We start from the raw sequence: 11,736 nt of genomic DNA, 5'->3' as shown, positions 1-11,736 counted from the left end.
CCGTCTCCGCTCCGGCTTTCTACGCCCCGCAGAAGAAGTTCGGCCCGGTGGTGGCCCCAAAGCCCAAAGTGAATCCTTTCCGGCTTGGGGACAGCGAGTCTCCCGCGGCAGCCGGGGCCCAGCGCGCACAGATGGGCCGGGTGGGCGAGATCCCCCCGCCGCCCCCGGAAGGTACGTGGCTGGGCTTGCAGGCTGCACCCCGGCTTCGGGCATTGGGGCTGTCTGGAAAGGTTGTGGCGGAGGGGGCTGGGCGCAGCCACCCTGTCCCGAGCAGATGTTCTTACCTCATCGCGGAGCTCGTGGCTGGGAGCCAAGGCTCCTGGGATCGTTCCAAGTCTCCCGCCTCGGGGTGGGAGGCGGGAATGTGGGCCCCGGATCGTCCCCTCAGCGCCCGCTCTCCGAAGTGTAACGGGAGCTGCACCTCTTCGGCCGAGCCCCGGCCCTTCCTAACCCGCCCTCCCTTTCCAGTCTCTCTTGCATGACCCCGAAAGACCCCGGGGTCATGGGTTAAGGGTGCACCGGGAGGAGAATTGGGAGAAAGTGAAGATGCCCCCTTTGTCTTTTCCACCGAGACTTTCCCTTGCCCCCGCCTCCGGTGCTCGGGGATGGCGACGACACGGAGGGTGCCCTGGGAGGTGCCTTCCCACCCCCGCCACCACCCATCGAGGAGCCGTTTCCTCCTGCGCCCCTGGAGGAGGACATCTTCCCCTCCCCACCGCCCCCGCTGGAGGAGGAGGGGGGGCCTGAGGCCCCCACCCAGCTCCCACCACAGGTACGGAGCCCAGAGTGGGCCGCCGAGTTAGGACCCCCCCCAAAATGGAGGGGGATCTTTGCTCTTATTTCTCCGGCCCTCTGCCCTGCGGCGAGTCGGGTGGGAAGGGATGGGAAGGGATGGGTAGGGATGGGTGCTCTGACTCCTGGCCCTCTAGCCTAGGGAGAAGGTGAGCAGCATTGACCTGGAGATCGACTCTCTGTCCTCGCTGCTGGATGACATGACCAAGAATGACCCCTTCAAAGCCCGGGTAAGGGACAGGTCTGCAGGAAGTGCCCAGCCCAGAGGGTAGCACCATGGAGACTGCTGCCTCTAACTGCACTTCTCTCTCCCACCTCCTCCTCCTCCAGGTGTCCTCTGGATATGTGCCCCCGCCTGTTGTTGTTCCCAAGCCCAGCCCTAAGCCTGCAGCTGGGGGCACAGCACCCCTGCCTCCTTGGAAAGGAGCGCCGGCCAAAGCCCCGCCTGCACCCCAGACTCAGCCTCAGAGCCAGATACCGTTCCATGTCCCGTCCCATCCCAAGCCCCAGGTCCAGTTCCACGTCCAGCCCCAGGCCAAGCCCCAGGCCCAGCCCCAGGCCCAGCCTGTGCCTTCTGCTAACACCCAGCCCCGGGGTCCTCAGGCTGCGGCTCCCGCTCCAGCTCCTAAGTTCTCTCCAGTGTCATCCAAGTTTACTCCTGTGGCTTCCAAGTTCAGCCCGGGAGCCCCAGGTGGACCTGGGTCGCAGCCCAATCAAAAACTGGGGTCTCCCGAAGCTCCCTCAGCCACTGGCACAGGCTCCCCTCAGCCCCCTGGCTTCACCTATGTGCAGCAGAGGGAGAAGCCCCAAGTTCAGGAGAAGCAGCACCCAGCGCCCCATCTGACCCAAAACCAAAGCCAGGTGAGGAGGGAGGATGACGCTGAGACCAGGGCTTGGGGTCGGGCTCAGCCAGGAGCGGAGGAAAAGGTGAAGGTGACCTGGAGGCTGGATGGCTATGGCAGGTTAGGAATTTTCACCCTGTGGGGTTAGGTTGGGGGGAGCAAGCCCAGCAGAAGCTCTTTCCGGAGGTGAGCCTGGCTGGATCGGGTGCTGGGCGCAGCCGGGTCACAGGGCAGAGCAGCCAGGGCTCTGGATTTGCAGGCTTCCATCAACCTTCCCTGTACCTTTGTCCCAGAATGTTACAGGGGAGGATGAGATCACCAGGCCAGCCTTGGTTTTTCCCATTCTTGGGCTTTGAGTTAATCTCTCAGTTTCTCTGAGCGCTTTCAGCACCCGAGGCCCAACTGGAGATAATAGCTGCAGCCCCAGTAAACACTGGCTAAGCCAGCACCAGCTGAGTGCCAGCTCTGTGCTCTGTGCCCTGTGCTCCTTGGACAGGGACAACAGAGGGAAGAGATCTGTCAGAGAGGCTCAGGCTTCGGGAGTCTGTGGACCCGGGATAGAATTCCCAGCTCAGCTCTGCAGAGGCTGTTAAAACCCAGGCAGATTAGCTGCACTTTGAGCCTCAATTTCTCTCCCCTTGAAATAGCGCTGTCTGCCCCATACAGTGGTTATAAAGAGCGAGTGAGCTAATGCTTAGAAAGTGCTAGGTTTTCTCCTAGCACATAAACGCTCAAAATAGAAACAAGCAAACCGAAATGGTTTCTTGACATCTCATTCAGGAGACAAGGTCTTTGAGTTGAAGAGACCCGAATGGCCTTGTGGTCTAACTGTCTGTACAGCCCAGCTGATACTGTGAATGTGTCTGTGTGCGTAGAATGTTTGTGTGTAAGAAGAAGTGCCAAGTGCCAGTTCCTGTAACTCAGCATCTTGTGAATTACAGGAACTGAGAACAGGGAGCCGGCTTGGGAACTGGCAAGTTAGTAAAGGCTGGTGTGCCTTGAAGGATGGGCAAAACTAAGAATCCAGAGAGGAGAGGGAACGGTATTTTTGATGGGAATAGCGTGCGGGTTAGAGCTAGGGTTAGGGTGTGTGAAACTCAAGGGCGCATGTGTACTGGGGGTGTTTGGAGAACGGAAAGCTGCAAGGCTCTGTGGGAAAATTACAGAGCTGTGCTTAGGTTGGCCGGAGCTTGAGGGAGCAGGAAGTGAAATCCACACAGAGCTTGTGCATACTGCAGGATCATGAATGAGTTTTGAGTAGCGTGTGGCTGGGTCAGGAGGGCTTTTGGAACCTTTCTGGACCATTTGTCCGGCAGAGATGTGTGTTACAGGCTGGGAGGTCGGCGATGTGTGTGAGTTCACTTCCAGGCCATAGTAACGTTACTTGCAATGAAAGCTAAGACCCGGGGATGAGAGCTGTTAACAAAGGAAGGGCCCAGAGGAGGAGGCAACTGATAAGCAGTTGGAGGAGGAGGGAGGAAGAAAAAGACCCTGGATGTTCAGAGCCTGGGTGTGGGTGGGGAGAAAATGGAGAAGTCCAGGAGGGGAAATGGTTTGGACGGAAAGAGGAGGGGTCCAGCTGTCAGTATGTTGAGCAAGAGGTTCCAAGGGCATTTGCTTTCAGCTGGAACTGTCATTCAGCGGGGAATGTGGGGCTGGGATTCAGGAGCGGCCCCAAAGGAGAGAAGTTCCCGTGGTGGCCGGTGCAGGGACACTGAGGCAGTAGGACCTGGCAAGCTTCCTGAGGCCATGCAGAGGGGAGCCTGAGGGCCTGGGAGGAACTTGGGTCCAGCCATCACTTGGGTTAGGCGGGAGGTTAAAGAAGTCCAGCAGAGGAGTGGGAGAAGGGCCTGAGGGGGCGGGGGAGAACGGGGTGCAGTCCTGAGGAGACCTTTAGCTGTGGGTTTGAGGAGTGGGAGGATACGGATAAGGCCAGAGACCTGAGTAGATGGTCAGGAGGTGGCCCATTTGTGCCCTGTGTGGGAGCAGAGTGTAGAGCTGAGGGGTTGAGTGGGTGGTGAGAACAGACTTGGTGCTGTAACCTTGTTTCAAAGATTGGCAGCAGTAAGGGATGGACTCTGATTACGTGTGTGTGTGTGTGTGTGTGTGTGCGCGCGCGCGCATGTGTGTGTAATGTTCAGTTTAGGAGCCTGGGAGCACAGGAAGCAGAAGACAGACAGAACCTTGTGGGGCAGGGATTGCGGGGCCAAGAGCAGGGACTGTCTGACCCCAGAAGTGTTCCAGAGAGTGGGGACAGGGTCACCCTGGAGGTGTGCATGGGAAGGATGAGGCGGGAGCTTACACTGGCTGCCTGCCATCCTTGCCGTCACAGAGGGGTGAAGTCATCGGTGAGCATGAGGGGGCGAAGCTGTTGGGGCCTCAGAGAGATGGGAAAGGTTTGGAACAGCTGCTGTGGGAAGGCAACTGGGAATCTGCCACCGCAGCCAAATACCAGACAGCCAGGCAGGGCTGGAGGTGCGGAGGGCGCTGCGGTGCTTTGTGCAAACTCTGCAGTGCCGGGTGATTTCCTCCACCTACTTTCTGCAGCTTGGAGGCAGAAACAGGAAGCAGGCAGGGGTGTGACCCGGGGTTGCAGAGCAGGCCAGATAGCCAAGGTGGCAGGAGTGACAGTGGGAGCCTTGCGGATATAACCAACCAAGGGCCAGCCCGGGAGCTTCATGGACAAGGCGCACGAGGCAGGCAGGGAGTCAGGGTCCCTGAAACTCTTCTGCTACGTCACTCGGCGGGCATGAGTCACGCAGAGGACTTGAGGGGGTGGTTGGGGGCAACGAGGGTGAACCTTAGGTCCAAGGTGGCTCCAGGAGAGAAGTTGGGAGCCACGAGAATTGAGGAGCTGGAAGTCCCAGTCTCGTGGCTGCAGCAGCAATGACACAGCTGTCAGCAGGCAGGGAGGACCCAGTGGCTGACAGTATCCTGAAGGACATGGATGCCCTTCGTGGGGGGGCGGGTACACAAGGATAGTTCATCCATTCAAAGAACGAACAGCCATTTTCAGTGGCCCTGGAGAGCAAGGGCCTGGTGAGTGCCCTTCCCTGACCCCAGATTCCAGCAGAGAAGCCTGGTGGGAGTGGGAGTGGGGTGGGTGGGGGGGAGATGGTGAGGTTTATGTTCAGGAGCTCCGGTCAGTTAAAGCTCGCAGATGGCAGAAGCCTTCCGGGACAGCGTGGAGACCTGAGGGACCTGAGCTGCTCAGAGCAGAGCATCTGGGGAAGGGGTAGAGGGTTTGAGAGGGGCTGGTGGCATGGCAGGAGGTAGCAGGAGGCTTTGGAGGTCCAAGGTGTTGAAGGAATGATGGCTTTGGCTGGACAGTACCCAAGTGTTAAGGTCATCATCCTGGGTGGCCTTGTCTCCTAGTGGAGAAGACCCACCCAGTGTTCCCTGTGCAAGTAAGTGCAGGGAAAGTTCTCAAGTTACAGCAGTGTCTGGTCCCTAACCTCCGCCCTCTCTCCAGTCCCAGTCTCTACACTCAGGGTCCCCTAAATGCGGATGGGCTGGCTTAGGCACTGGAGTTGGGTAGACCAGAAGCTCTCGCTCAGGAGAGCTTCTGGGGGCTGGGCTGGGCTCCTGCAGACAGCTCTGAGTTTAACCTGTGCTTCTGCCTGTGTTGCATCCTCATGCTGACAGGCGCTGCTCAGCAGCAGGCGGGCCGGGTAGGTGTGTGTGCACGCGTGTGCACCCATTGCAACCCCACTTCTGGGGGGGCTGTGTCTGAGCATGCTCTGTGACGTCGGTTTGTGGCCCTGGCGTGTTTGGTGGCTTCAGTGACCCGAGCTGCTGCTGCGTGCGTGGCCTCCGTTGCACAGTCGTTCTGGCCTGTCTGTGACTGCTGGTGTGGGGGTGGGGGGAGGTGGCCTGGGTTGGGGTGAAGCAGGCGCAGATCTCTGTCCTCACGCTCTCTCTTTTGCTCTGTAGGGGATGCAGGCTAAGATCACCCCTGCCCCACGGTTATGTGGTGGGGGTTGGGCAGGGCGGGAGAAGGAAGCGCTGGAAGCTGAGCACCTAGGAAACAGGAGCAGGCAGGAGCTGAGTCTTCATGGAAGAAGGGGGTCTGGTCGGCTGGCCTGGGAGGGTCTTGGAGGGCGTGACCTTGGAGAGTATGAAAGTGTTGGGGTTTCAGGTGCGCTCTCCTGGGGCTCCGGCCCCTCTGACCCTGAAGGAAGTAGAGCAGCTGGAAGAGCTGACTCAGAAGCTGATGCAGGACATGGAACATCCTCAGAGGCAGAACATGGCCGAGAACATGGCCGTGAACGGTGAGTCTCCCACCTGCCTCAGGAGACGCTGTCCTCTTTGTTAAGGGTTGCCTGGGGCCTGAGCCCCAGAGCTCTTCCTCCTGTTGATGGCGATCTTCTGTGGCCTTCCCAGAATCCTGTGGCCGGTGCCATCAGCCGCTGGCACGCGCGCAGCCTGCAGTCCGAGCCTTAGGGCAGCTGTTCCATATCACCTGCTTTACCTGCCACCAGTGTGAGCAGCAGCTGCAGGGACAGCAGTTCTACAGCCTGGAGGGGGCGCCATACTGTGAGAGCTGCTACACTGTGAGTAGCTGGGGTGCGGCACCCAGTGGGGATGGGGTGGTGAACCTCAGAAACCGGCCCTCGGGGTCCAGATTCCGACCAGCGTGTTGTTGCCACCTCCGCAGGATACCTTGGAAAAGTGCCACACCTGTGGGCAGCCCATCACGGACCGCATGCTGAGAGCCACGGGCAAAGCCTACCATCCGCATTGCTTCACTTGCGTGATCTGCGCCTGCCCCCTGGAGGGCACCTCCTTCATCGTGGACCAGGCCAACAGGCCCCACTGCGTCCCTGACTACCACAAGTGAGGGCTTCCGGGGCTTTTCTCCGCCTTCCATCAGTGCTTTGTCTAGAGCAGGCCCCCTGCTGCTAGGCCTGGACAGTCCCGGACCCTTGGTCTTGCTTCCTGGCCCCACATCCTGCCTGTGACTGCAGGGAAGGACTCCTCTGGACTTAGTTGTGTGGTGGCCCTAGACCTGGGTGGTCCTGTGCTCCCTGCAGCCCTTGGCTCCTTGCTGAGGCTCCTTTGGGTGTGTCCGGTGCCCTGTGGCATGAGCTAGAATGACTTTGTTTCAGAAGCGGGCTGGTTCTACAGTTCCTTTGGAGCTCAGCCTTCTGGGGCACAAGTTTCTCGCTAAAAGCAATATAAAGCTTGTAGGGCTGCCAGGTTCTCAGTCCGAGTGAGAACTTACAGCTAAAGGGTGGGCTAGGAAAACTGCAAAATCTGCGCCCTACCTTGGATGGTGCATCTTGGGGCTATGTTTTTAGGTTTGCGCCTGAGATGGCATGGGCTGCACCTCCCTGTGCACTGCCTGCGGGTGCGGGCAGAAGGACCTGCAAGGGGGGTAGGGCAGGTGGGACCTCTTGGGTGTGAGAGGTGGAGCATTGGGAAGGTGGGTGGAGAGGCAGGACGTTCCCTGTAAGGCCGGCTGTAGCGCTTTCTCCTGAGCTTCCTCTACTTGGATGTGTGGGATGTGAGGTCTGCCGCGTGGATGGACAGCCTCAGCTTCATTACCCTGAGCTCTCCAGAGGGGAGAGGCTTGAGGTGCCTCTGACCGCACGTCCTGCTCTTGCACCCCCAGGCAGTACGCCCCGCGGTGCTCTGTCTGCGCGGAGCCCATCATGCCGGAGCCTGGCCGTGACGAGACCGTGCGAGTGGTCGCTCTGGACAAGAACTTCCACATGAAGTGTTACAAGTGTGAGGTCAGCTGTCCCTCTGGCTCCTGGGGTGGTCACTTAGACAAACTAAGGGACTGGCCAGAGGGCGGGAACAAGCGTGACCAGGGCACCAGCTCTGAGCCCTAGGGAGCGAGTGGTCTTGGTAACTCAAAGATGGAACCCCGGGACAGAAGGGAAGAACAGGGACCTTCTGGGCCAGTGATCCTCTCACCCTTCCTTCTCCCAGGACTGCGGGAAGCCCTTGTCTATCGAGGCGGACGACAACGGCTGCTTTCCCCTGGACGGCCACGTGCTTTGTCGGAATTGCCACAGAGCCAGGGCCCAGACCTGAGTGAGAGCTCCTTCCAGACCACAGGTCCTCTCCACCACCCACACTGAGACCCATCCTCGTCTCTACCCGCCCTGCCTTCCTCCATTCCAAACCCCTCCCTGGTATCTCAAGTGCCCGACCCAGGGCCCCAGCACCGCCCACCCGGCCTGCAGGGCTCACCTGCCCGCTGTCCTCCGGGTCCCCACCCGAGGGGCACCAGTTTAGTGCTGCTGCTTACACTGCACGACAACGCCCTTGGCTGGCCCCTGAGCAGCCCCCGTACTCCGCTTGCTGAGGGTCGGGAGATGCCCTGACCCTCCGGGAGCCTGGACACCCACCCTGCCCACGCTGCCGGGTTGTGGCTACAGCTACAGATTAAAAAAACCTTGTTTTCCAGAACTTTCCATAGTTGGCTCACTGTGTGTCTGCCGCCCCTGGAGGAGGGAGGGATAAAATGATCAGGGGTAGGGATGAAAACTCAGTTTCTGTTTATTTACAAAAATATATATGTATGTATATATATTAAATCATCCCCAGGGCCCACCTGCCCACAATCATCTTGACGTACACCCACTCCCTTTCGAAAACACAGGCTCCCTCCTGGGCCCAGAGGCACAGCTCTGGAACAGTAGGCAGGGGCAGCACCAGTCGCCTACATCTTGTAGGTTGAGGGAGGGCCCGGAGTGACCGTGGCCCTGCTCTTGCTCCCTGGTAGGACCCTCAGTCCTTAAATCCTTGAATACTGCAAAGAATGCGCTTCTGGTGCCCGGGCAGAGTGATTCCCATCTGCGTCAGGTCCCTGTAGAAAGGAAGGGAGGCTTTTGAGTCTAGAGGCTCGGACGCCAGACCCGCTCTTACCCAGACACCCCAGCTCCAGGTCCGCACTCAGCTGTCAGCTCCAGCACACACTCCATGGTGTCCAGCCCTGCTGAGCGGAAGTGCAGAATATATCGCTTCATGCGGATGGACTCGAGCCACTCAGAGACACTTCGATAGGGGATTCCATCGGAGCCGCTTAGGCTGGGCAGCCGCAGAGTCACCCTGTGGGACGGGAGGGTGTGTCGGTTATCTGCAGACGCAGGGCTGGCTGGCTTTGGCCTTGACATCAGCAGTGGGCACTGAGGCTGGATACCCAGCAGGGAGCTTGTGGAATGAGCCGGCCATTGTCTGGACCCACTTCCTGGCCGGTTTCCTGGTGTGCTTAACAACTGCTGACAGTCCCACAGTGTTGACAGATCTAGGGAAGGTGGCTGCCCTGGGACTCCCCAACGGAAGTGGATCCCAGCCCACCAGAGAGGATGCTGAAGGCAGGAGGCAGAGGCCCTGCGGCTGGGTGCGGTCCTGCCCTTCCCAGGGTGGCCCCTGAGTCCTGGGAGCAGCCCCCACTTGCCACCTTCAGCCTCCGCTGTTATTGTATGTGGACACCCGCAACACAATGAGTGTTCCTGTACTAAAGCCAGCCAGAGCCAAAAACCATTAGCAAAGTAAATCTACTGGGGGGAAAATATCCAACATTCCAGAAAGATTAGCACATGCAGTCTCCAGCGTATGAGGGAGTTGTGCTCCAAAAGATAGTTGCAGAAGTTGGAACTTGGAGCATGTTTTCTCCCAGACAAGGTTATATATGGTGGTTTGGTACTGCGGCCAGGAAGCCTGGCTGGTTTACCCGGTCAAACACTTGAAACAGAGCCTTCCTCGCCCGGCTTCCCTGCCTTTCTTGTTCCTGCCTCAGGCTCACCATTTTGGCTGTTTTTGGTGAAATGCAACTGTGACCATAATCTTGCCCTCCCAGGGATAGTTCTCAGAAACTGGTTGACAGTTCCCTGCACATGGGAAGTCCAGTCTGAGAAGTGCTTTTCTGTGTTTCCCGAGCTTTAGCCTAGACTGGATGCTTCCCTCATCCTGCAGCTTCTGTAGTCTGCCAGCCCTTGGCTCCCCAACTGGCCATGCGCTGGGAGGGGCTTCTCCGGGCCACCAAGGCTGGGGTAGGCCCCTACGGTCCCCACCTCAACCTCGCTGCTTATGCGCCCTGGAGCAGGTGCCAGACTGCAACCTTGCCGTAGCTGCAGAGTCCCGTGCAGAGATCGCACCAGTGGGCAGTCTAGATTTGTTGAACAGATGAACCTCTGCTCCACAGGAAGGAATATTTCCATGGAGGAGGGGATGCATCCCAAGTCCCAGACTGGGCCAAAAATCTCCCCAGGAAAAGTGTGGCTCTGGCCATAATACATACAGTGCAACGGCTGCAGGACAAGTCCTAGGTTGATTAGTGGATTGGGGTCTGGCTGTAATTTTCTGCAATGTGGGTAATCCTGAACTGGCTGCTTTAAGTTGCAGTTCACAAAATTCTCCACAGACACTCTCAGTGTGCTTCCAGATCTGACCTCTGACCTTCCCTGTCCCCCCACAGCAGGGCAACCTGGGATCAAAGTTGGCAATGGTCCTCAAGGAGTAGGGGTCGGCAAGCAATTTCTCCAGATGTCCCTGCAGCTGGGCGAAGGTGGGCCGACGAGTGCGTTCGTATGCCCAGCAGTCCTTCATAAGTTCATACAGAGGGGCAGGGCAGTCCACGGGAGGGGGCAGCCGGTACCCGTCCTCGATACTTTTCATTACCTGCAGGGGGAAGGGGTGCCCTAGGGTCAGAAGCCCACTTGGAAGCCCAGAAGTAAACAACATTCACACAAAGTCATTGCCAGGGAGCCTCTGAAACAACCCTGACCAGGGTGGGCAAGGCAAAGAGAACCGAGCGTGAGGATGTCGGAGTCCAAAAAGCGGGCCAGTAGGAAATAGGATTATCTGTGGAAAACGAACATGGGTTGGATGTGGGAGGAGATGAGGCTTGAGTCAGCGATGCGATGGGGAGGGATATTCCCAACTTACCTCCTGATTGCTCATATCCCCATACGGCTTGTCCCCAAAGCTCAGCACCTCCCACATCACAATCCCAAAGCTCCACACGTCACTGGCTGTGGTGAAGATCCGCTGGGCAATGGCCTCAGGGGCTGTCCAACGGATGGGAATCTTGCCCCCCTACAAAGGCACAGGGTGGACAAGTGACATGCATGAGGCATAGATAGGGGACGTTATTGTGGGCAGGGGAGGGAAGGTTATTGTGCCTGTACAACATGAGTCCCCGTGTACTGTGGAACTAGGAATGGCACGCAATGAAGCATGTGAACGGGGCATATACGGGGCTCTAACCTGAGTTTCATAGGTGCCACCAAAGTCATCTAAAAGGCGAGTCAGGCCAAAGTCAGACACCTTACAGCACAAGTTCTGATTCACCAAGATGTTCCTGGCAGCCAGGTCCCGGTGGACGTAATTGTGGTCACTGAGGTAGTTCATGCCGGATGCTATGCCATGTAGCATGGCCACCAGCTGCGCAGGGGCCAGCTGGTCTTCCCGATCCTACAGCAGCGTGGGCGAGTGAGTCAGAGGATGGACAGGTCTCTCTCCTCTTCCCAAGGTTCGGGGCTCCACGGCACATCCCTCTCCCCAGCTGGTCCTCTGTGCTCCTTACCTTCAGGAAGGCATCCAGGGCTCCGTTCTCCATGAACTCTGTGATTATCATGATGGGCTTTCCTGGGATGCAGAGTGCATGCCATCACTCCTCCTGCCCTTGCCACACACACCCTCCACTTCCGGTGGGTGGGCTCACCCTCCTTCCCTTGTACTCTCCCTCCGACCCCCAGCTCATAGAAAGCACTGCTCGTACTCTTTGTGATGACGCCTTCCAGGTGCAGAATGTGGGGATGGTTGAACTGGCCCATGATGGTGGCCTCGCGAAGGAAGTTCCACCACTGGCCATCTGGGGACGTGTCTTTCAGGGTCTTAATGGCCACAGTCTTACAGTCTTGGCGGGGGAGGCTCAGGATCCCTTGATAAACTTCCCCAAACTCCCCTGGGGAGAAAGGAAACAGGGTTGGGACCCAATACCCCACTGGGCTACCTTAGGATCACACAGTGACCCCAAGTGACTCCTCTAGCCCTCTCCTCTGAGGATCAGAAGACTAGGGGGCCTGCGCCTTGCCTCTCGGCTCAAGAGGGAGGATGAGAGCTTTCTATCCTGGGGAAGGGACAC

General features: G+C 58.3%; 2 protein-coding genes across 3 annotated transcripts in view; one reads left to right on the top strand and one right to left on the bottom strand.

Moving 5' to 3' along the window:
- Window positions 1-8,054, top strand: part of Zyx (zyxin) — a gene marked incomplete in the record, with an annotated part of 8,538 nt that extends 484 nt beyond the window's left edge. Inside the window, 9 exon segments of the mRNA XM_013504979.1 lie at window positions 1-171; window positions 573-772; window positions 930-1,022; window positions 1,123-1,653; window positions 5,773-5,905; window positions 6,018-6,187; window positions 6,292-6,470; window positions 7,249-7,369; window positions 7,572-8,054. Of these exon segments, the coding sequence (XP_013360433.1) occupies window positions 1-171; window positions 573-772; window positions 930-1,022; window positions 1,123-1,653; window positions 5,773-5,905; window positions 6,018-6,187; window positions 6,292-6,470; window positions 7,249-7,369; window positions 7,572-7,676 (1,703 nt within the window).
- A 66-nt stretch (window positions 8,055-8,120) lies between these two features.
- The window catches only part of Epha1 (EPH receptor A1), a gene marked incomplete at its 5' end in the record, with an annotated part of 12,770 nt that continues 9,154 nt past the window's right edge, over window positions 8,121-11,736 (bottom strand). For both annotated transcript variants that reach the window (XM_005405360.2, XM_013504977.1), the window contains 7 exon segments: window positions 8,121-8,454; window positions 8,541-8,696; window positions 10,075-10,268; window positions 10,536-10,685; window positions 10,857-11,063; window positions 11,176-11,237; window positions 11,371-11,556. In XM_005405360.2, coding sequence (XP_005405417.2) covers window positions 8,376-8,454; window positions 8,541-8,696; window positions 10,075-10,268; window positions 10,536-10,685; window positions 10,857-11,063; window positions 11,176-11,237; window positions 11,371-11,556 — 1,034 coding nt within the window.

This window comes from Chinchilla lanigera, unplaced genomic scaffold, assembly GCF_000276665.1.
Source record: "Chinchilla lanigera isolate Chin_1 unplaced genomic scaffold, ChiLan1.0 scaffold00093, whole genome shotgun sequence".
Classification (NCBI taxonomy): Eukaryota; Metazoa; Chordata; class Mammalia; order Rodentia; family Chinchillidae; genus Chinchilla; species Chinchilla lanigera.
The sequence above is the reverse complement of the archived record's forward strand: the minus strand, read 5'-3'. Positions and strand labels throughout refer to the sequence as shown.